Source organism: Coccinella septempunctata, chromosome 3 (genome assembly GCF_907165205.1).
Source record: "Coccinella septempunctata chromosome 3, icCocSept1.1, whole genome shotgun sequence".
Classification (NCBI taxonomy): Eukaryota; Metazoa; Arthropoda; class Insecta; order Coleoptera; family Coccinellidae; genus Coccinella; species Coccinella septempunctata.
This window is the reverse complement of record NC_058191.1, coordinates 29778997-29802663: the sequence shown is the minus strand read 5'-3', so window position 1 is coordinate 29802663 and position 23667 is coordinate 29778997. Positions and strand designations below refer to the sequence as shown.

The following is a 23667-nucleotide window of genomic DNA, read 5'->3' as shown; positions in this document are numbered from 1 at the left end:
CTCAACCATATTTTTTGTTTGGTTTCAGCAGAACTAACACGAGACACCCTGTATATTCTTGCTCGTTCGAAATCTTACTTTAGTTCAGCGGCAATGAGTTGACAAAACGAGATTGATTTATGCGTCATTATCATTGTTTCTGATATATGCCTGCGGAGTCGAAGTTTCATAAATTAACTTGGTTTTATAATTTATCCCAACCGTGTATACTGGCAATTTCTCATCAGAATCTCAACGTGGAAGTAATAAGGTCGTCAAGTCCTACTATAAAATTTTTAATGTTGATGTTATGCCTTTGTGCGCTTAACTTTTAAGACAAGGTTTTGTCGTAATTATCAAGTTGGACCTTCGAGAATCTTCAAAAAAGTTTATTTTAAATGACGCTATAGACGGGTTAATGTCATTTTAGTGGTTTACGTATTTATTTGTATTTTATAAGGTACCGTCTCGACTTGCTGCGTCATTTCATTGAACTAATTTTTTCGAAAGACATATGATCCCATAATAACTTTCTACTTAATTGATGATTCGTACAAAATATTTTATTTTTCTGTATTTTAGTGTGCCTATCTACTCATTTATCTTATTCAATAGGAGTATCAAATGCATGGGTAGATGGCCAAAGAAGAACCATCACTATATACATAATGAAACTATTAGCATTGAGTTCAATACTCAATGCTATTAGATATGTTCACCTTATACTTTTTGGTTAGATTGCAGTTGTATCATTGTATAAGGACAACTTACAATGGTTATATAGTTATATACCTTATACAATACTCTAGCAAGCATAACAGTGCCATCTGTCATACGTTTTCTACAATGTACTTTTAACTAGAAGATATCTGCCTTAGTTCAAGCATTTCCGATATGAGTATACTCCATAGTATTCCTATTCATAATATGTACCATTTAGTATTGAGTCAATACTTACCTAATGATAATACGTGTATACATATTGGGTTGTAACCATTATTGACTGCTATTTGTTTAATTAAATTTAATTCACTATTAAAATTCTCATGACTCATAGGCACGTAAATTAATCTATGGATCATACTGTGAAAAGCAGCCATTTTTTGTTTCAAGGGATGGTTTAATATTGCGTGAATTGTTATGTCTGAATAAGTTGGTTTGTGGTGAATGCTGAAATTATGTGAATTATTGTTTTTTATAATCCCTTCCCAGAGAGACTGGAACATATATTCACAAACTGTAGACCGGTTTCGGGTTTATTGTGCCTCATCAGTACAGTGCAGTGTAACACTTAACACTTAATCGGACCGGTTAGCGAGAAAGGGAACCCTTCATGAGGGATATTATTCAATCCTCATTACCACGCGCCACCTATCCAACCAAGACTGAACCAAGCCTCACTCACTCTGTAGAATCCTACACCTCCTCCCAAACGATACCACATGACGTGCAGTCAACGAAAGTTCAACTATTCGCCGAGAGACTGCAGGAGGGTATCAGAGATCGCATGCAGACCGCATTCGGTCAGGATTTCAATACCTGTCTGAATACACAAAGCTCTTACGGAAAAAAGAACTGACTCTTTTTGAGATATTCTCGATTTTTCCCACTTTTTGAAGAAAAGTTGTTGGAGTCACGCTGCATGTATCCATGTGAAATTTGACACGATCGATTCCCTAGACCTTAGAGCTTTATAAAGCTTTTTGCTGTTCGTAAAAATCGATCGAAACATTGCGGAGTTTTCCAGTTTTCTTCGTTTTTTTCGACCCAAGGTTCTCCCTAGCGCATTAAATTTTTTTAAAGATTAAGTTTCTATTTCACAATCTGCTTTCATAATGCACCCAATCAATCGATATCCAACTTGTTAACCGCCCTTCGTTCAATTTCTCCACCAACAAAATCGCATTTCCACCTGAAAATTCAGATGCTGTTTTGAAGTCTGAGGTTCAATTGACAGTTCTGCGTTTACTCAGGGGATTCGCGGAGGATTAAAATATCATTCTATAAATAAAATGTATTCTTTCTTCTCATCAACAATAAATAAAAGTGTTGAAATAAGTACCCAATTTACATTAGATTGAATTGCATTGAACAGTCTTTCTCTTTGTCCATTCATGATTTCATGTCAAAATGACAAACAACTGAAATAAATGCTACAAAATCACAGAAGCTTTTTATGTTCCTATAAATAAATTTTGTACTTTCATCTTAGTTCTAACATTTAGGATCATAATCGGTGAACATTGCGATAAAAATGATTTTTGAAATCATTTTTTCTCCAGGAATTCTCTTCTCTGAAGAAATTTGAATTTCTGAATATTTTTGTAGCATCCTACGACAATAATTATTTATAGTTGAATCTTCATGTCTAATATCTAACATGTAACTGAACTTCGTTTGTTCAGATATCTCATTTCTTATATTCTATAATTCTGGAACATATCTGGCGTTACTAATAATAAAATGTATAAGTTCTATCTTCGGCAAATAAATAAATTAAATATCTTGGGTGTACAACACAGCCACATCTAACACATGAATGTAGTATATCTACCTAATAAGTATCATTTTGAGTCTGAGCAATATGTATGATGCAATTTTCAAAACACACATAATTATTAACAAAGCACCAACATCATTCCAGAATTGATCTCCTCTGAGTCCAACCTCTTGAAGGAATCTTGATGGCACAGCATGCATGCAATAATCAGCTTCTTCTGGGCATTCCAATTTCCTCCTCTCCAAGCCATAAATAGCACCCACAATGCCTTCTAAGCCGTATCTTAAGAAGGACAAGTAGCTTCCCCAGTATAAGTAGCTTGGTAAGTCTTGCAGTCGTACTCCAAAGCCAGCGAACATCATGATAGGGACTGCGAGAGCAGGACCAACGAAATTTCCGTTCTGGAAACAGTTCAGCGATAAAAAATTGGAATACTTTTTAGTAATTTGACATCGTGAAAATGTGAGAGGTTGCTATAATTCTTTCTGTATTCAATTTTCGAATTTTATTGTTACAAATTACGAACAAATAAAATACAAATACAAAGAATATGAGTGAACCGAGATACTCATATACCCAATACTCACAATAACATCGAAAGCGGAACCAATCATGAGACCGAAGCTTTGCGATACGAATGTGACTAGTAGACATATGGCAAGAAACATCGTGAAACGTTCCATTTCCATGGGTTGTCCGGTCATCCAGTATATCTCCACTGCAAAAATCGTTCCACAGAAGATCTGAAAAGAAATTAATGAAGCAACAATATAAGTTTGGAAATGTGACATTTTTCATATCTGTTGTCTTCAAAAAACATATGTCATGTGAGGCCTCCTCGAAATGTTTAAAGGCGCATTTATACCAAACGAGCATTATTCGCGAACACTGTTTGCAAACAGTAGTACGGGCGGTGTAAACAGTCATCGGCGCCGAACAGAGTTCGCAAACCCTGTTTTCGAACGTTTCAGAGAGCTCGAGCTCATTTCGCCACATGCCGGTAAAGTAACGTTTCATTATAAAGCACTGTTTGCGAACAATGCACGCAATATGCACAGGCGGTGTAAACACTCATCGACGCCGAATAAAGTTTACGAAGCCTGTTTCAAAACGTTTTAAAATGCTCGATCCCGTTCCGTCTCATGTCGGTAAACCGACGAATCATCAAAGGGATTCGGATTTCCTTGCACATCTGGCGTCATATCATCGAAATCACCGGTGGACCGTGATAAGTTATTGGGTCTTGGTATTTAATTTATTTTGAATTTTGGTTAGATCTCTTGAATCGTGATTTCATAATTGATCAATCCATTTGAAATTGAGTCAATTTACGATGGCTTCACAGACAGACGGTAATAATTTTCGATATTGATGGTTTTGAGATTCGGTAAAGGTACATGACACTTCCATAAGAATCTCCCGTAGCCTAGGCTGACCAGATTATCCAATGTTCAATGACGGACGGACCTGATTTATATATACAGGGCGAGTCTTTGAATCGTAAAAATATTTCAACAATATAGATTCTTGAGATCAAAAGAAAAATTTTTTTCTTGTACCATTTTTTCCGATTCAGCCCTGATAAGAAGATATAGCCATTTTAGGTTTTCATAATGAGCTGTCACCCCTGGAAAAACAAATTACCTTCAAAATAACTAAATGAATCTGTGACGTCTGTGGATCTTTCAAAAAGAGTTGCATTCGGTCAGAATTACACAATTTTTCGAATTTCACAGATATCTTTCATTTTTGAACTTCAAATTACTCGAAAACTATATTCCCGAATTCATTTCATTCGATAAAGCCGTTAGTGAGAACTAGAAATAACATTTTTTTTATATTTTTCAACAACCTGTATCTTTTAAACCGAGCCTTTCGGAAAAAACGGTATAGGAAAAAAGTGTTTCTTTTGACCTCAAGATTCTACTGTGAAATATTTGTACGAGTCTATAAGACTTCCCCTCTATATGATTCCAGCTACTCAGTTTCCTACAACGTATGGCGATAAAAAAAAATCTATTTATTGAAAATAGAGAAATAATAAAAGTCTCTATTACAACACAAAAACGAAAATTTAATAATATTAATATAATGGTTGTGCATTACACTGTGGAATGAGAAGAGGGCTTCAGGCGTTTCTAGAGAAGCTTCTTCATCCCCAAAATTTGAATGTCTCAAATATTTGGTGAGGGAGGAAGACGCTGCTGCATTAAATTTTTTTTTATGTTCGTAACTTGAAACATGCCGTACATTATCTCTTCTTCCTCCAAATGCAATCTGAATTGGCCCAAACACTTCGTACATTGGACTTCAGAATCAAGTTTTGTGTTTTAAAAAATGGAAATTCTTTCGAAAGATCTTCCATAAATTTGCACTTTCTTTTTTTAATATCCATCTCAAATAATCTTGGGAAAAATACTGAATTAAATTTAAGATTTTGACAGACGTTTTCCAGTGACGGACTTCTTGGACGATTGATGGACTGTCCGTCACAATGACGGACGTCTGGTCACCCTACCGTAGCCAAAAATCGTTAGTGCCAGTCTAACCGACGCTGGAATGCTCTCTCGATGATTGATGTCTTTCTTGACACTTTTTCCTCAATTTTGTCCGATAATGACATGCGGCTGAAATTTCTAAAAAGTTCAGTTTCGTCCGCTCTCAAGTCATCTAGCAGCTGGGTAAAATTTCTTCCTTTTAGAAAAGAATTCACCCAGGTTGTTCGTCTCCTCCTTTGGCGTAGTTCTTTCATTTCAGAGATTATTACTATCAGAGACTCTGAGTACTATAGATTCAGTAGAAATTGCAATTTTAGATAATGAGGGCTCCATGCCGGTGCACTTTAGAGAGACCTCGTTGAATTATCAAGAACAACTGCTCGTTCGGACAGGCGCGGGCTGTGGGAACACCTCCCATACTGAGTTTTCGAACGTTTGCAAACATTTCAAAACGTTTCAAAACGTTTTGAAACGTTCCAAAACAATGCTCGTTTGGTGTAAATGCACCTTAAGAAAGATATTCTGAACATGTAGCGATATTTTAATGCCTTTCATCTTATTCTAATTGAATTCATTGATATACTCACTGATAATGGAATGTCGATTAGAGTTACAGATAAATAGTACATCTTCATCGAATACCACCTATTGAAGTGTTCTTTGATTAGAATATTCATTTCTGCAGGGACTGTAAATAATTGTTAATGTTATAAAATAATGAAATTTTTCCTAACAATGTTTTACTCACAAGTCAATATGGTTAGCATCATAGGTGACATCATATTATGCATCAAAATAGAAAACAATAAGTTGTAATTATCCAATGTCCTAGATGCATTGTCCCCTGCTTGCCAGTACAAAGTTCCTAACATAATACCGACCACTATATTAACAATAATTCTCATATATGTCAGAGTCTGAAAATGAAACAAAACGTCGAATGAAATAAAAAACTTAGTAATTCCTTTAGGTTTTCCGCGAAACGAAGAATTCTCTCTCGCATGTAATAATTGCTTATAGAGAGATAACTTTCCTTTAATTATACATAATATTTTTGTGAATATGCTATCATATTATCTCGATTCTCCGTAGGTATAGAAGTTCTGTAAGCTTGTACGAGTTCGCAGAACTCGTTTGATGCAATTGCATCAGAATTTCAGTAATTGACGACATTTTCGAACGATTAGGATTCTCAAATATCCTGACATTATTGATATTTCATGTATATACGCCCAAGACTGTTTGGCAATCAAATGCCGAATTCAATTCACACAGATGCTACAATTCCGTTTTAATTATACAGGGTCAGGGGACTTTATAAATTATCGTAACAATGCAATTTTATTTTTTGCCGCTTCCCAGTAACAAATATCACGTCATTGTGATTGTACCTACACTGATTTCCAATCATGAAAAATTTCGTAGAACTTTTTTCCAAAATTCCTTGAATTAAATTAATCGGCCAAATGGGAATATTTTGACCAAATGGGAATATTTTGACGCTCAATACAGAATTAAAATAATTCATAAACACTCTTCGCCCAGCGGGTTTCATAAAACTTTGATTGTCCGAGTAACGATTTGACAGTCACTCGATTTCTAAAACGAAATCACTGAAACCTTTTCATTTCTGAAAGTATTGAAGAAGTAGCAATTGAGGTATGAACATCATAATTTGATGCCAAAAAGATATTTTGAATGATCATGACTGAATTATCGATTGAAAACAAATTGACGTCTATTCGTCAATCAAGCGTTGATTCTCCGATCAAGCTTTATGAAATCCAGGGTTAATCTATCACGTTGATTGTGAAAATACATACATGTTTCTATGGAGCGTTTGAATAAATTGATGAATGAATTGATTATGCTTCATGCTTCATAATGTTAATTTTTCAATATGGAAGTGTTTTATCCAGAAATTTTATTAGGAAAAGTTTCAGAGGACCCATAATCTTTCACGCTCACCTCATCTCTCTTCATTTTGATCCAACCCCTCCTCAAAAGTACTTTCAGTTGATTCCACTGCGAAGTTACTTCTAAACCATCTTCGTCATCATCCATGAACTCATAACTGACTAAATCCTTCAAGGAAGATAAGGAGGGTAGTTGATCACCTTTGTGGAAATATCGCACAGATCTACCGTTGTCCATTGTTTGCACCATTTTGTCCACTATATCTTTTCCATATTCTCCACACGCTAACTCTATAACTGAAGGAGGAAAAAATGCTTTGTAAAACATCTGAATCAAAATGGTTTCCTACATTCGACAATTTCTTTGACTAATAACAAATTTACACCTCAAATTCAATCTTGAGTATAAATTCCCAACACTTTAGATTTATAAAATTTTTTTATACCAAGTGACATAGAAAATAGCCAGTATTAATGAATTCATTAGAAATAATTATTTTGGAATATATTTTTTTGAGACACGATGAAGGATAAGATGATAAGAAGATGGTTTTTCAACCATATCTACACAGTGATTTTTTGTGGTGAAATGAACTATTTCCATGCTGGGAAAATCCGTAAATTTTACGCCAGGAATCAACATAGGACAATGGAAGTGAACTCCAACATGCGATACATTTCGAACGTCAGGTTGCAATCAAAACACTGGGCTCCCATGTCATCGATTCTAGGATTGTATGGGAGTGTATAGCAAAATATTTCTACAAGAAAGAGTTTCAGGACAAAGAAAAAACTTGAAGATCCAAGAATAATCTGGTCAATAGCAAGAATATGCTACACTTCCTCCCTAAATTTTTACACTAACATGAATCAATCATGAGAATGGATCCAGCAGAAAGTGACGAGTGCAGAGTGCTGAGGATCAAGAAACACAATATCACCTCTCTGGTGATAGAATGCCTAAGCTAACGCAAAACGATTCTGCGAATAAGAAACTTGTAGGAGAGAGGAAGTCGACTCGTTGAAGCCATCCCAAATACTGGAATTCTTTAAAATTCTAGACCTTGATGGCGAACTGTTGAGGACATATTGGCAAAAACAGATCTGAAGCAGTGCTACGCAGCCATTTTAGGGGGAGCGCCCACCAAAGTAGCGTAGCACTGACACAGCACATACATGACAATGGCGATGCATAATTTTCAGATATCGCTCATCTAAGAGAAGTGTCAATTGAGTGAAATATGTCGTTATCAGTTCATATCTGAAGATTATACATCTCCTTTGTCATGTATGTGTCATGTCAGTGCTACTTTGGTGGGCGCTCTCACTTAAAGTACAATCTAGCATGTTGAATGGCATTGTTACATACATAAAAATCAGGAACTCAAACAGATTGAGTTCTACTCACCATAATCCGCAGGATTATGGTACATGGGACATGGTGCCCCTAAGTCATTGAAAAACTGTACCATGCTTTTGGTTGAACCTTGGTAGAGGCACCTTCCATCACTCAAAATATACACCTGGTCGAACATCTGGAACATGGTGGCGGATGGCTGATGTATGGTGCAAACTATATTTCTACCTTGCCTGGCCAATAATTGCAGCAGGTTGATGCACTGCGAGCAAGACGAGCTGTCCAATCCTCTGAAAATTTCAAAATCATAATAATTATTTGTTTTAGTTTATAAGGCTTTTATTAGAAAAGTGAAGTGAGTTACATGAGAATGGTATTTCCTCTAGCACTTTTTAGTTTCATCACAATAAATCACGTAATGATTTTCAAATGGCGAATTCTCGAGATCAGTAATTTCTCTGCCTTCTACAGAAAAATGTGTTGAATCTTCGAGAAAATATAGTGTGCACGCATCACAGATGGCACTAAAATACAAACGAGAAAAAGGACATTTTTTTATGTGAAGTAAGACGGTGGTTCATATTGTTTTCATGAATATTTCTATATACCTTCGATCTCCGAATAAGTAAATATCAATGGAGATGAAACAGATTAACAGAAAAATATTATTGATTTTTGAGATACAACCTAGCCTTGTAGTTACAGGTTACAGACCTCTGTAACTTCTTCATAGCAACCTGGCTATGAAGACAGCTCTTAAGGTCTGGGAACAAGGACAATGGCCTGATAGTGGACTGTTTAGGGGGCACGCGAGGGCTCTCAAGATGGTGGAGGATAAAAACGCATCGCTTTTTTATGGAGGGGACCCCGCAGGCACCAGTTTTTAATTCGCCGAACCCTACAGAGGGTAATTGTTCCTGGAACTATGGTCTACACCAAACAGGCTTCTTGTGCCTTAAGGTCCCACTAAGCGATGACCCTGTGCTGTCCACAAGGACTGGACTGGTCCATGACCGTCCTCTAGTCCTGAGGTCAAAAAACTCCTGGCCCTTGAGATAAAACAGCTGAGTCTGGTGACTAGGGCAATAACTGGCCACCTGCTTGAAAAACATTTAAATAAAATGGGACTGACCGGTTGTTTTCTTCTTCTGCTCATCTCCAGTAACCTTTTAGAGTTAAGGACGTCACAAATAGAAAAAACAACACCTGTCTGTCGACTTGTGGCATTTTTGTCAGCGTGTCTCAGAGTTTGAGTCTCTCCAACTACAAGCGGACGAACAATGGGTCACTAGACTTCTGTTCAGTCCGGTGGGACACCGCACATAGAAGAAGAAGAGAAAGAAGAAGAGATACAACTCATTTTTTATGTGCAGGCCTTGGTCATCACGAAAATGTATACGGAATTTTTATTCGATCAGAAAAACCTATCTAGACAAAATACATACTGCCGCTAAGTGTATATGAAATAATACAAAAAGGCCACGATGTGACCTGTTACTTCTACTTACGTCGTTGGCTCATCTAAAAACATCACAAGTGGATTGCTGATCAATTCGAGGGCAATAGACAGTCTTTTTTTCTGTCCTCCTGACAACTGGCCTGTGAGGGTATGTTTGGCTTTGACTAATCTCAGGGTAACGAGTATTTCATGAACCTGAAACAGATTTGAATTAATTCCAACTTCCCTTTTTCATATGAAAAGTAAGTTCGATTCGATCAATATCAATCTCATAATGATATTTGAGAGCTCTACTATTTTGGGGCATGATATGCCATGAAATATTAAAATTTTTGTTACAAAAATTTAATGTTATGTCGTTTATCATTTAGAATAGGTTAGGTTAGGTTAGGTTTATTGATTCCAGACTTTGGAAAAATGATTATTAAGGATATTTTTGAGGGTTTGAACTCGGATCTTGTCTACTGTCCCAATGCTCGAAACTGCTCCTCACTGTTGGAGCTCAGCTTGTATGGATTCAATTACGTTATGATGGATTTATACGGGCTTCCTGAGAACGGAAATGCCGATAGTGATCGTGGAAGCATCTGCAAAAAAGGTTGGTTCCTTTGTTAGGTCTTAGTTAATAGGAGTTGTATGAATAAAACCATCATAAGGTAGTTAAATCTGCACGAGCTCAGCTCATGCAATAAGGAGTATTGTACAGAGAATTGGAAAAGTACAAGAAAGCGTACAAAACTCACCATTATTCATTAAATGAATAATCAGCGAATATAATATGAATAATTATACTTATTACGGATTCCGAATTCGCTGAGATAAATTAACTTTCTATATAATCTGGCAAAAAATAAAAGGAAAATATGAAAAGGTATGAGTGATAATCTTCAACATCCTGTTTATTTTGTAAATCACTGATTTTTGATTTAGCTGTATAAATATTTCACCATATTAGTCCATAGTCAATGGAACTGATACATCGCGAAACCATTTTTTATTTGAAAAAAAAACCTTCAAAGCACATACGCCCACGCTGTTGAGTGTTGGTGTTTGTACATCAAATTGCTAAGTATTCAATATTAGTTAATTCTTGAGAACAGTGATAAGACATTCAGTTTTAAGTGCTGGGTCGATTGCCACTCATCAGCAAAATACAATGCAAGTGCCTTTTACGACAAAAATGGATAGCAGCTGGATATGAGTTGATATTTATTCATCTCAAAGGTTAAATTATTATCTACAACAACATTGATTATCATGTTAGAAAAATCATCTAAAAAAAGGCCCGATTAATCATCACAAACGATTGTAAATAATCGGACCCCACTTACAATAAATGATACTACGCGTTTGTGAACACTTTGTACCCACAATCCAAAATCCTTTATTTTCCTATCAGAGAGGAATGCGTCATTGTGAAATATTAGGAGATCGATCCTTAGGATAAAGTACTCAGGTAATAGATTCAGATGCCGATAAAAATTATTTATTACAAATGCTCTTCAAATGAAGGTAATATCTAATTAGCTGAAACAATAGCATAATCTCCAGAAGGGCAAAATTATACATATAAGTTCTTTCAATTGTTATATAGATGATCAAGTCCAAAAGGTATCCTCTGGTTGAGTTCGAACTTCGGAAATACCAGACTAGAATGATCTCATATGAGAAAAAGATACGATCATTTGGGATTTTACAAGTCTCTGCATGGACTAGACCCGTGTATTCATACTAAATTTGACTGGTATACATAAATTTATCTAAAATACATAAGCTTGGTGAGGACCACTAGATTTGTGCCTATTGAATTACGAACAACTATAGAATGATCACGTTTTTAATCAATTCGAACTCTGCATAAAATAGGTTAACCTAACTACCTGAGCACTGCTTGAAAATCATAAGAGCAGGTAGCGTCAAATAGAGGATGCGCAGTGGAGAAAATATTCTTGGGAGAACCTAAAATACAAGGTGACTCTGAAATGTCGAGCAATTTTTCTAGCGGTGATAGAAAATAAAAAATAAGTAGACTTTTTTCAACGAACTTATGTCAGAAACCTCTTTGGCTACAACCTTGGCCAACAGTATTTCTAATCAACATTAAAACGAGGACATAACTGAATTATTTCTGATTGAAATATACTTAAATTGTGAAAATAGTGTACAAATGTCGTACAATCCCATACTATTACGGCTTTCAAAAAAGCTGTGAAGCATTGTCGAGTTCTTGAATTTGGAATGAAGATACTTATATGGGACATGACGTGCCTTCTGGTGTAATATTAATGATATTTTTCTTGTCCTTCGTATAATGGGTGCAAAACATTTTTCTACAGTAAGTTATCTATACAGAATAAACTATAATATGTAAATGCTAATAGATTCTATACTCAAGAATATCCTGATGACCTAGAACGTAGAATACCTACTGACCATGAAAATCAACATCAGTAAGTTCTGCCAACTCTGAACGAATGTTAGATTTTCGGGATTTATCTGGAATATCACATCAAGTTCATATTTGTAACATGAATAATTCCCATAAATAGGTGTTCATGAAAGCAAAATTTATTTATGGAATGTGCGATACGTTTTATGGTATTGTTGCATTCGCAAACAAAAACAAATAACATTCTGAAGGAGTATTTTATGTTTATCTACACGAATAACTGACCATTGCGATAAGTGCCGTAAGCGTGGCTCTTATCAGCTGCTCAATGACCCGTGTTTAGGAAATCTCCAATTGGGACAATAGAAATGGAGTAATGCATATCATTTGTTATTGCTCATCTGTGATAATGCGACTTTGTGTTCACCAACAACGGGAGAATGGACGGATTTTGAAATCACGACGAAGATATTTTGTACTTCCTTGATTTTTTTTGAGACAGCTCCTACGCTTTTCTACTCACTTTTTATTTTGGGGCGTTTCGGGGTGACATTATTGAATACCATATGATATAAGGTCTTTCTGTATTTGTCCAGATTTCTGTTACACCTCAGATATCCAAACAACTGAGAATTTATGAATCTGGTACCTAAATGCCTATCCATATCGACGCCTATGCTATATTTCCGATATAAAATACGATTAAAGAGAGACAAAGTTCAATACTGTTTTGCTCGAGGTGTATACCTACTTTAAATACAAAATATTCAAGTATTGAGTAATTACGGGATAGAAGTGCTATTAGAATTCCACCCCTGTGTAATTATACAGGGTGATTCTAATCTTTCTGAAATATGATTGATAAAAGTGGATGCACAAAAGTTTTAATAGGATGATGAATTCTTGTCGGGTATAGTATCAAAACTGTCCTACACGAAGGGCTAGAGGTACAGGAAAAGTCAGAAGAAAGATTCCAATTCAAAACCCTCGCCTCAGACTTTTGACTCGAAGGGACCGCTTCACGCCCACAAGATAGATTGAGGACCAATGCTTTGCAGAGCAGAATAACCTAAGTTCCTAAGATTATATGCATCCAGATTTTGTTTAGGCATGCATGATGGACGTGCAAGGTGAAAGACAAGATAATGAATCTCATTATTTTCTGGAGAAGCAACATAACGTGTCACATTCAGATGTAAGTCAGAATCATGTTGACCAGGTATTGTCAAAATCACGTTGACTCATTTTGAAGATAATCAAGTAGATTTGTTGCCTTGACCCATAGTACACGTTTGGGATATTATAGAAACAAGATGAGATGGAATGGAATGAAGAGAATTTTTCAACTTTTAGCTGATATTTGACCCCAGTTATCTAGTGAAAAGGCGGATATCGTATGTAAAATAGGCCGACCAAAAATCAGACGAATAAAACGAATAAAGATAAATGGATTCTTCCTCAAATAAACGAATTCTATTCCACAATGATAGAAACGTGTTATTATTAATCATCAGTTACAATTATCATAACAGAATTTGATCTCATTAGCTCACAATATATTTATTTCCATTCGTTCTTCCTTTAACCTTGGGAATCTCTAAGTGATTAGGTATCTAGAAACATGCAGATTGAGTGTGCAAAAGTGTAAGTTCAATTTTACAGTTTGTGGGCGGAAAGTTCAGTTTAATCATTCGATGAATCATTTCGAAATTACAATACAAAACAATGAAATGAAGCCTTGTCTTACGAGCATACTGAAATATGCCAACATTTTTGCATCATGCCTTATGGAAACAACAATTATTCAATTTTATACAGGGTGTTTCGAGAAGCGAAAAGGGTCTATTATAGTTTGAGATTTGTCGATCTACGTGTTAGACCAGAAATGTTTGGAGGAATCTTGAGCGAATGGATCATTCAAAAAAATTCCTCCGGAATTTTAAGACTGCAAGATACAAGAAGTATTTGGATCTAAGAAATAATAAGTTACGATTCCTCAGCGGCTTCTTCAAAGGACATTGTCGCCTTAGAAAGCATATTATTATGATAATAATGGGCAATCATCAGAAACTGATGATTGTAGATTATGTGGGGAAGAGCAGGAAACTATTGTTCACCCATTGGACTCAATGAAGTTGAGTTGGGGCACAATAGACCTTGAGGTCGCAGTGAACCTCCTTACCAAACTACAGGGTGAGTCTTTGATTGGTACACATATTTTAACAGTAATTTTTGAGGTCACAAGAAACATTTTCACCTTTACAATTTTTCCGAATCGGCTCAGTTTAAAAGATACAGGCTGTTGAATAACGAAAAAAACTTATTTTTAGTTCATTGAATGAATTATGTATGATTGAGTTCTTGAAGTTGCTCCCCAAGCGCTGAATGGGGTCTATTTTGCAGGTGTTCGTTGAATCTTTTTTTTTTCTTTTTGCTGAATCTTTTTATATGAAGGACAACCCGAATCATGAAAGAAAAATTCTTGGAATACCTTAAGAATAGACCCCATTCAGCTCTTGGAGAGCACCTTCAAGAACTTAATCATACAACAAACTTTGATAACCTTGAGATTTTACATAGCGAAAATAATTACAGAAAGAGAAAATGAATATCTTACGTCAGAAACCACTTATTTATTTGGAGTTTTCATTATAATTCAATTCAATCAGTTCGTCATCTCGGAAAGTCAGAAATTTTTTTATTCGTCAAACAGAGAAAAAATTTTTTTTTCATTGAAGAACAAATATTCCTTTATGTCATTGACTTTCCGAGGTGAAATCATCTCTTCTATGAATTTCCACATGAAAAAATTTATCGAAAAGTTTCGCCATTGGCTACAATTTGTATCCTATTGAAAAAAGACGTTCGTTAAGTGCTGATAGCTTTTCGACGGAAGTGGATACTATTGTAATATTCGTAACGTTTACTTATCGTTCAAGTGTTCTGGCAACACTCCACATTCTGGTAGTCTTTCCCCCTTTACGCCTTATACGGATGGCGAGAAAGTCACGTGGTATAAACTCTTCCAACTTTATGTTTGACTTTTGATTTTATACGATACTTACTATTTTTAGTTTCTCCCTCAGCGATGTATCCGTGGGCAATTTCAAGTCTGCAGCAATCATCATGCTCTCCTTGACCGTCAGGAGCGGTTGTAAACGATCATCTTGAGTGATGTAGCAGGACATTTTTCTGAAAGACCTCATGTCTCTTTCTTCTCCATTTATATACACTGTACCGTCGATGTCAGTCTTCCTGTAGCCACTCAACACGTCCAACAAGGTACTTTTGCCAGCTCCTGAGGGTCCCATAATGGCGATGAGCTGACCTGGTGGAAATCTACCGCTAATATTGTGTATGATTTCCTTGTAACCTGTAAAATTTCGATTACAGTTCAGTGAAAGATTATATTAAGTGATGAAATAAATACCTATCTACCTAAAAATTGAACTTTTTATCATTATTTACTGTCACTGTAGCTTAATTTGTTTTTCCATCAAGACATTTAATTATAACGTAGAATTCGAAAAAAATTGAAAATTGCATTATTGCATGCATAAATTTCCTAATTGTCTTGAAAATTCAACGAACAAGATGAAATTATGATGCTGTCGTCGCCATTAATCTACCTTTATTATCAACGCTACCTAATTGCGAAATAATGAGTTGAAACTTCTTCAAGATGGAAATTATTTTCATTCTAGCAAAAAATAATAGGTTATATTTTCGATCAGGTCACAGAATTTCGATTATTTTATTGATATTTTGCGGTTGGTATTTTTTCTCTTGAATTAAGTCGTTCAATACGACTGAATATTTGGAAATCTTCAAGAAGAATTGCATCCTTCAATAATTTCTTGTTTTCCTTTTATTCCAAGAATTAACGTCTTTAGGAAATGGAGACTGTATTTAAATGATGAAACTTTGTTTTGATGCAATTTCAATTCAGTTGTTTGTATGACATTAGTTTTTAATCATTCAATTTCGTTTACGTTTGAACTATAAGCATTATGAACAATTGTTCACATTTTGTTGTTGACATTCTTTGTCACAGCAGAGAATCAAAAAATCTGAAATATGTATTTTATTATTTCTTGTACAATACGTTCAAATGAAAATCATTCATTGTTTGGAGAAGGAGAATAAGATCTTGGTGAAGTAGAGAGCGTCCCAATCATAGGAATTCGGCTGTTTCTCTTTTGCATATATTTAATTTTCATCATCAGTCTACATGTATATGAAAAGTTTATAATTTTGAAATGATAGATAGATACTCTATAAAATCCGTACTAGATGCTTCGAAAAATTAGTTAGGGGAAATAGAAAATTATGATAAAAAAATTATTGTGTTCCAAGTTACAGTTCAATCCTTAGGGCCAAAAAATAGAAAAAGGTTACAATTCAATATGCTTTTACCTCGACACATTCAGCTATTCGTCTCCTTTTTTGTATCCTCTAATGTAATTAAGCTCCATCAAATAATTATGTGAATTTTGTAATCTAAATAAGGAATTCTTCTCTTCCAATTAATCTTGATAAATCTCAAAATTTCATTGGATCGAATGAATATTTGCCTATCCGAATGATCTATAATGGTTGATTTCATCCTTCAAGCTACAACTCCATGTTTTATAATAATTGTTCCCCAACATAGAGTTATTCGAACATTCATGTGAAAAAGAAGACAAGGGCTAAAATAGTTCGTTGACAAAGATGGACATTTAAGTATAAATATAACCGCATAGAATAATTATAGAATGAAAAATGCTCTTTTGCTCCTACTGCTTTATCTCACCGCTTCTTTATGGAGAAAACAACAACACTTGTAACCTTGAAAGGAAAGTTAAAACGTTATTCATTCAAATTAAATACCGAATTATTTTCGCGATCTACAAACTTCATTTCCTTTCTTTAATTTGTGACGAAGTGTGTACGCGTGTCTAACAAATTGGTAGATGATAGATAGCAGGAACATGGAGCAATATTTTATTCTTCGTGTGAAGAAATCTCAACTCTCAGTGAAGCTCATCGTTAATAAAAATTAGTCTTTATTATTTTGTGAAACTAATCAACATTTCTTAGCTTTGTGAAGACTTTTGACCATTGTCATTTCTACAGATATCGTTATATCGACTTTGAGGATGATGATGAACTGTACTCGTGCTAGTACTGGCCATAGTTGCTAGGCTGCGAAAAAAATTATCCAACGTCTTTTCTGAAGAAGATCATTGAAATCATTGTGTTTGTTTTCAAACTATAAGTTTTTTCAGTTGAGATGACACATTTTTTTTTTTTTTTTGAGAAAATGACAAGCGAGATGCAAAAGGAATTCATTATTTATCATCTTCCTTGATATCAAAATCATCATAGCATGGAATAATGGAAATGTCACTTGCTACAGGTCTATTCTATGAGATAGAAATATTTGACTGTTGAGGAAGCATTTTCTGTCCAATTTCATGGTATTTGTGCTAGGTTTTTAGAAAATAAAATTTGAAATTTTTAAAAAATATGGGAGGTGACCCAACTAAGAGATGGGTCTGTTCAATTCAAATAGTGGTCGTGTATTTATTTTCACTTTGATTGAAAACGATTAAAGTTTCCATATTTATATAATGAAAAAATTAAATTATCTTTTTCTGAATAAAAAATGTTAAAATCGTCATTTGCACCCAAAAAAGATTAAACGCCTACACATTTGAATGTTTTTATAGCAGTAAGTGTAGAATATTTATTGTTTTGTTAATTCCTTGTTTTTATTCATTATTTATTTCGATAAGAAATAAACCTTATCATGATTATTTTTTATTATGAACCAATAGTTCATTCCAAAATATTTTTTATTAGTTATTGAATATTTTGCATAACATAACGTACGCGTCTAATTCAGTTAGTATATTCTTTTGATAGTTTTTCTTGTGTTGAACTCAAGAATAATGCCAGATTTTGCATTCTAGAAAGTTAATGCTTAAATGAATGGAGGTATAAGCTTCTCTAGAACATACTTCTGTTTTAGGAAATAACGGAAATTAAATTCGGATGATAATTTTTTCAGATAATGTCACTTCTTAGAATCAGAGAGTGAGGAAAAATAAATCTATCTATTTTTTGAAAAGACTGACCTTGGAATGATTATGATTCATTTCAATGGAACACAATAAAAATTCAATGGATTGGGATGACTTTTCAATTCCGACTTGAACGAAGTGTTAAAACTAGAAAAATTAATGAATATGATTGTTGTATCGATAGATGGTTTGTGTGTAAATGAATTAGCGACTACTTCATCGCAGTTGGATCGAAGTACCTACGGCAAATTGATTCCTCTTGATGATAATTATAATAACACAGTTGTAAAAGGTATATAGTGTAATCTTTCATTTTTCAATTCGAAGAGGATCAAACGATTTGAAAAATACGAGGGAGTAGATATACAGATTATCTGAGCACGATGAGGATATTGATGAAAAACTTCCTTCGAAGCGGTACATGTCAGTAGTAGAGTAACGATTTTCAGAAGAAAATTTATTTGAGAATGCTCTCAAATATTCTATCGGATATATTAGATCACTTAGCGTACAATGATCGAGAGATTCATAAAAGCTTATGTCATTTTTAACAGGTAAAAAATGTTCATTGCTCATTAATTCAAGATGAAAGCTTCAATAAATCAACTTTTATTATTGATTTTATTGACATCTATATAGGAATACAGCAGATATTATTAGAGAGCAGACTACGATTCTCTGAAAATATTGGGCTTTAAATTCTTGACTCATGAAAAAAAAAATGGAATTTCTGAAAGATATATAAATTGCCAATTTTCCCATGACCTTTCGAACGATCTTTTCCTTCTAATTTGTTTCGGGGAAAGATGATCGTGGACCAGAATAAGGCAATCGATGATTCAATCATGAAAACCGATAATTGAATAAGAATGCTTATAAATTATTATTCCATTTCCTTGGAATTTACCGATAGCGCTAACAGATTCCGCAATAATCGATTAATGGGGAAGTGAATGAACTCAAATATAACAAGTTTAACCCATTTGTCCAGCACTCATCGTAAACAAATCTTTCTTTTTCTCTCTGATAGTCATTGGAACATCTGATGGCATTCGGAAGAATTAAACTCATACTATAAATTCACGAATGTTTCCTTCACAAAGACCTACCTTTTCTGAATCCCAGAGGGGCTGAGAATACGATATTTTGAAAGGTGATGTCCACAGGACTCCTAGTAGGAAGCCTATTGAATTTTGCGTCATTTTTTCCAACTCCACCACACCGCACTTCGTCTGTACCTTTGTCGTACTGAACAGCACTGTCACCATTCACGGCACCGTTGGATACTTCGTGCATTATAACCTCCATGGTTCTTTGTTTCTACTCTTGATCGGGCTATTCTACATCAGATCCGCGATGGCAACAAAGGGGAACCTTGGTACTTCAGATACGAGCATTGACTGCAGCGTTATCTTGCAAGTATGGTCACTTATATAGATTTGTCGTATACGAGCATTTTAGGTTGAGATTAAAGTCCGTCATCGAAAACTGCCATGAAAATAATTTTTTTTCTTTGCTCATCACCGATGACCGATCCCCGTGGTAAAGGTCCTTTTATCGTTTCCGTTGCAGTTTGGGAAATTAGTAAGCTTGAACCGATCAGTCAACGGTGTAAACAGTTCTAATCGATTATTTAAAGGTGATAATCTGTTTCCTAATTAAAGACCAGTTTTTGATTAAAAATGATAATTCCAGTTTATTTTTCGGAAAAAGTGACGTGAAAGGCAAACTTTGGAGTGTGAGAGTCAAATGAAATGAAGAGGCATCTTAATTGTAATATGGAGATTACACGCAGCTCTGTGGACTCTTATCTGTCTGTCTGTCTGGTGGAAATGGTATCGGTAGACGCTGAAAGTGATATTTGCAATAGAAAACATTACACAGAGGAAAGAGTAACGCACAAAATTCATATTTTTGATATTTACTGTTTTATAGAAAAATGCTGGAACAAATCAATTTTTATTTTAAATTATGCAACTTTTCATGTATTATTGAGGAGTGTGTCTTGCACCCTCTACAAGACGAGTAGTTGATTTCTATTAGTAGCTACCCTTACCATTTTGTTTGACAACAAAGCTTAGAACTTCTCGTGCTGGGAATGATTTAGACATGATGGTTTTTTTATCAACCCTTTCTTCATTAAGTATAAGAATTAAATTATTCAATTCAATTGGAATTTTTACATATTAAGTATTTGGTGATGATCCAATCACTTTAGAAGTGGTTATCGAAAACATGGCTATTTTCGTAGGGTAGTACTTGGTACTCAATGAATCATCATTCGACCTCAATGATACTCAAACGAAGGAAAAATTCAGGTTCAATAAGCTCAAATATTTCATGAAAAGACCTGATAAAAACACTCATCAATAATCAAATCATCCTAGCAAGAAAAGGTCTACCAATTTCTGGCACAAATACTCAACTTTCCTGTATCCCAAGGATATGATTGTGAGGGGAAAACAGCAGTAACCATAACCATAGACAGACATACGTTCATAGAAAAGTGTGTTGAAACAAGACGAGTAATGACCAATTACGTGAAGTGAGGAGCTCTTGTTCAAATTCATATCCAGTGTTTGGTCATCCATATTTCTAAACAAAGCCAGAGAGAACTTTCAGGAAATACATACAGTAAAAAAAAAATCGCACTCGGCAATGTTATGAAATTCTGAGTGACACAATGAGTTACTTGAAATTCCGATGGAAAATTGTTCTTTAGGATAATTCTTCATTCTTAAGTGAAAGACCTCCACGAAATTATACACCAGTCTTCGCATATTGGTAAAAACTTCACGGCTACAATGAGTTTCACTTGTTTCAGTTCAAAATCATTACTCGCAAATTCATAAACATTCAGCAGATTTATTAGCATATTTGGACACTGAAAATTTCAAATGCTTATCTCTTTCTTCTCGGAGGATGATGTATTTCCGTTCTGACAAACGGAGAGAAGCAAATATAACAACGAATTTTTCAACAAGGTGTCCACATCAATCCTTCAATACTATGTTTGTCACAAAATTAGAAAACGACTATTTCCCAAGAAAAATTTCTTTTTCAATTTTGAGAATCTGTGTAATTGAGACCATTTTGGATTCAGAATTTTGAAATTGAAGAAAATAATGCATGTGATCGTTTTCACAGAAATGTTCAATACGTTCGCCTGATTTCCCAAGATTTAAAGAAATTACATTCAGTTAGCGTTATTTATCTGCCAAATTTAATTTACATTCATTCATTTTTTTTAAAGTGACTGATACGAATTATGCAGATTGTATCACAAAAATAATACAGTATTTACCATAAAAAAATAATTTGATTTATTCAAAACACATCATTTGATTCGCCAACCTATAACTAAACTGGAAGAGAAGGGGCCTTGAACTTTCCTATTGGCTTCTTTTTCTTTTCTTTTTCACATTTGGAATTGTCTTCGTTTTTCTGTACCGGTTTACTCTTCATTAGACCAGCGAGTCTGCGAGTCTAGTGAGAGAAGTTATTTCATGTTGCATAAATATGTTACAATTTAATTTCAGTTGATAATTGAAAGCATATTATGTACACAAAAATGCGTTTTTTATTAATACTTCATGAACGTTTAAGCAGGTTGTCTGTAAATAAATGCGAGGACTTAAGGACATGAGTCCTCGATGAAAATAAGCAGAGGTAGTTCATAATTTTTTTAAATCGGACTCCCTTTCAAGATACAGCCTTTGGAAGGCGTTAATTTTTTTTAAAGGTTCTAAAAAACACATAACATGAAGCCCTAAGTAGATGTTACTTGCTCATACAATCATCTCAAAGTATATACAAGTAAACTAAAAAACAGAACTTTAAAATAGTAATGTTCATGTTAATCATGTTCATATGAAATTCCTATCGAATAAATGGTAGGTATTATTAACAATTTTACTTTGCACTATACTATTTATATGATTCTCTTTGTATCTGCACTCCTAAATTTTGTTTAATTCGCACTATTAAGTTATTATATTTAATGTCTCTTCCTCTATCTTGTACCTCGCTTCTCTTTATTCTCATATTTGCGTTATTTTCCATTTTTCTGGAGCTGCTTCCGAATGAAAATCCTAAAACAGTTGTCTATAAAACTAAGGACCTAAATCCAACATATAAAAAAACAAAGTTTTCCTTCTTCTTTTATTATTTGCGCTAGTTAACCTGCCTTAATAATCAATAATTATCAAGGATCATTTTACGTGAAAAAATTAATTGAGAATCAAAGTTGAACGTATTCATCACCTTCATGTTAGGTAGGTACATCAGAAATTAATTGGGTTTCAATAAATTAGTTGACAATACACGTCAACAAACTTCAATAAATACGTCTATATAACAGGGCACATGCTCTTGTAGGTAGGCACCTTATTCGAATGAATCTTTATACAGTATGTTTCAACGAAAACTTAACACCTCGATTTTCCGGCTCTAAAAGGAAAATGTGGAATATCGATGGATATTATGAAGCGAAATTTTAGGGTCAAATAGTAATTGATACGAGCTTCAAAATTGGATATCGCTATTAGTTACGGGGATTTAAAATGCAGAAAAGAAATAACAGAAATTAACGAGTCTGAACATTTTCATTTTAAAGGTGTTGAGTTTTCGTTGGAACACCCTGTATATAAAGAATTCATAACATATTATATGTCAGAGCGATTTCAGGTTGGCTCAAAGCTGCTAGATTCGATTACTTGCCATTTGTTTCTTTGGTTTCTTCTCTATTCAGCGAGTAAATGTCCTGTTTGTTTTGTTTATTTCTGTCGAAGTATTCTGTAACGATTGCGAAGTAAATATTGAGTTTATTTTGGTGACTAGAAAAAGGAGTGACTTAAGAAAATTGTAATAAAAATTAGAGGCAATTTATGGGACAATTCGAAGGAATTAGAAAAAATATTTTGTTGTCATAATATATCCTCTCCCTCATTTGTAGGTGAATCTCCGCGAAATATTAACGCTGTGAATTTCAAAAAGTATTCAAGATCTGAATAACTGAGACATGTTGGGTTGGAGTTCTTTCTTTCAAATTTGAATATGAATAGTTGGGTGAAGCAATCTGGAATATTTCGAAGAAAATAATAATTGGACTCTTTCGTTAAATTATCAGGGATTGTAGTTGCAATAATACTTGGGATTACTCACGCGAAATTTTCATCATCATGTTGATGAAATTTTTATATTGCAACGATTGAATTGAATATTGCTATTTTATCAATTATCAATGCTGAGCCAATCGATCTCAGTTCGACTTATAATAAGATACACTTTTCGAGTACCTATCTATTCCGATTTGCCAAACAATAAGATTAAGGAGCACCTTTGTATTGATTTTATTTTTACACAATCAAAAAGAAAGCAAATTGGGAAACCTTGAAAATGAACACGTGAAAAATTCAAAACTCGTCTTATCTCAGTACCTTCGAACGTATGGCCATACTTCAGAATTCATCCATTCTCATGCAAATTGTGCTTTTGACCCC

The 23667-nt window shown here is 34.4% G+C and overlaps 1 protein-coding gene across 1 annotated transcript; it reads right to left on the bottom strand.

The window, feature by feature from the left end:
* Positions 1-1978: 1978 nt before the first annotated feature.
* Positions 1979-19754, bottom strand: LOC123309469 (ATP-binding cassette sub-family G member 4). The gene is made up of 9 exons (XM_044892608.1): positions 19276-19754; positions 15164-15471; positions 9759-9904; positions 8302-8540; positions 6946-7190; positions 5726-5894; positions 5565-5665; positions 3067-3222; positions 1979-2880 (listed from the first exon to the last, which is right to left on the bottom strand). The coding sequence occupies exons 1-9, from the start codon at positions 19472-19474 to the stop codon at positions 2530-2532; spliced, it is 1914 nt and encodes a 637-aa protein (XP_044748543.1). The 5' UTR covers positions 19475-19754; the 3' UTR covers positions 1979-2529.
* Between the last annotated feature and the right edge of the window lie 3913 nt (positions 19755-23667).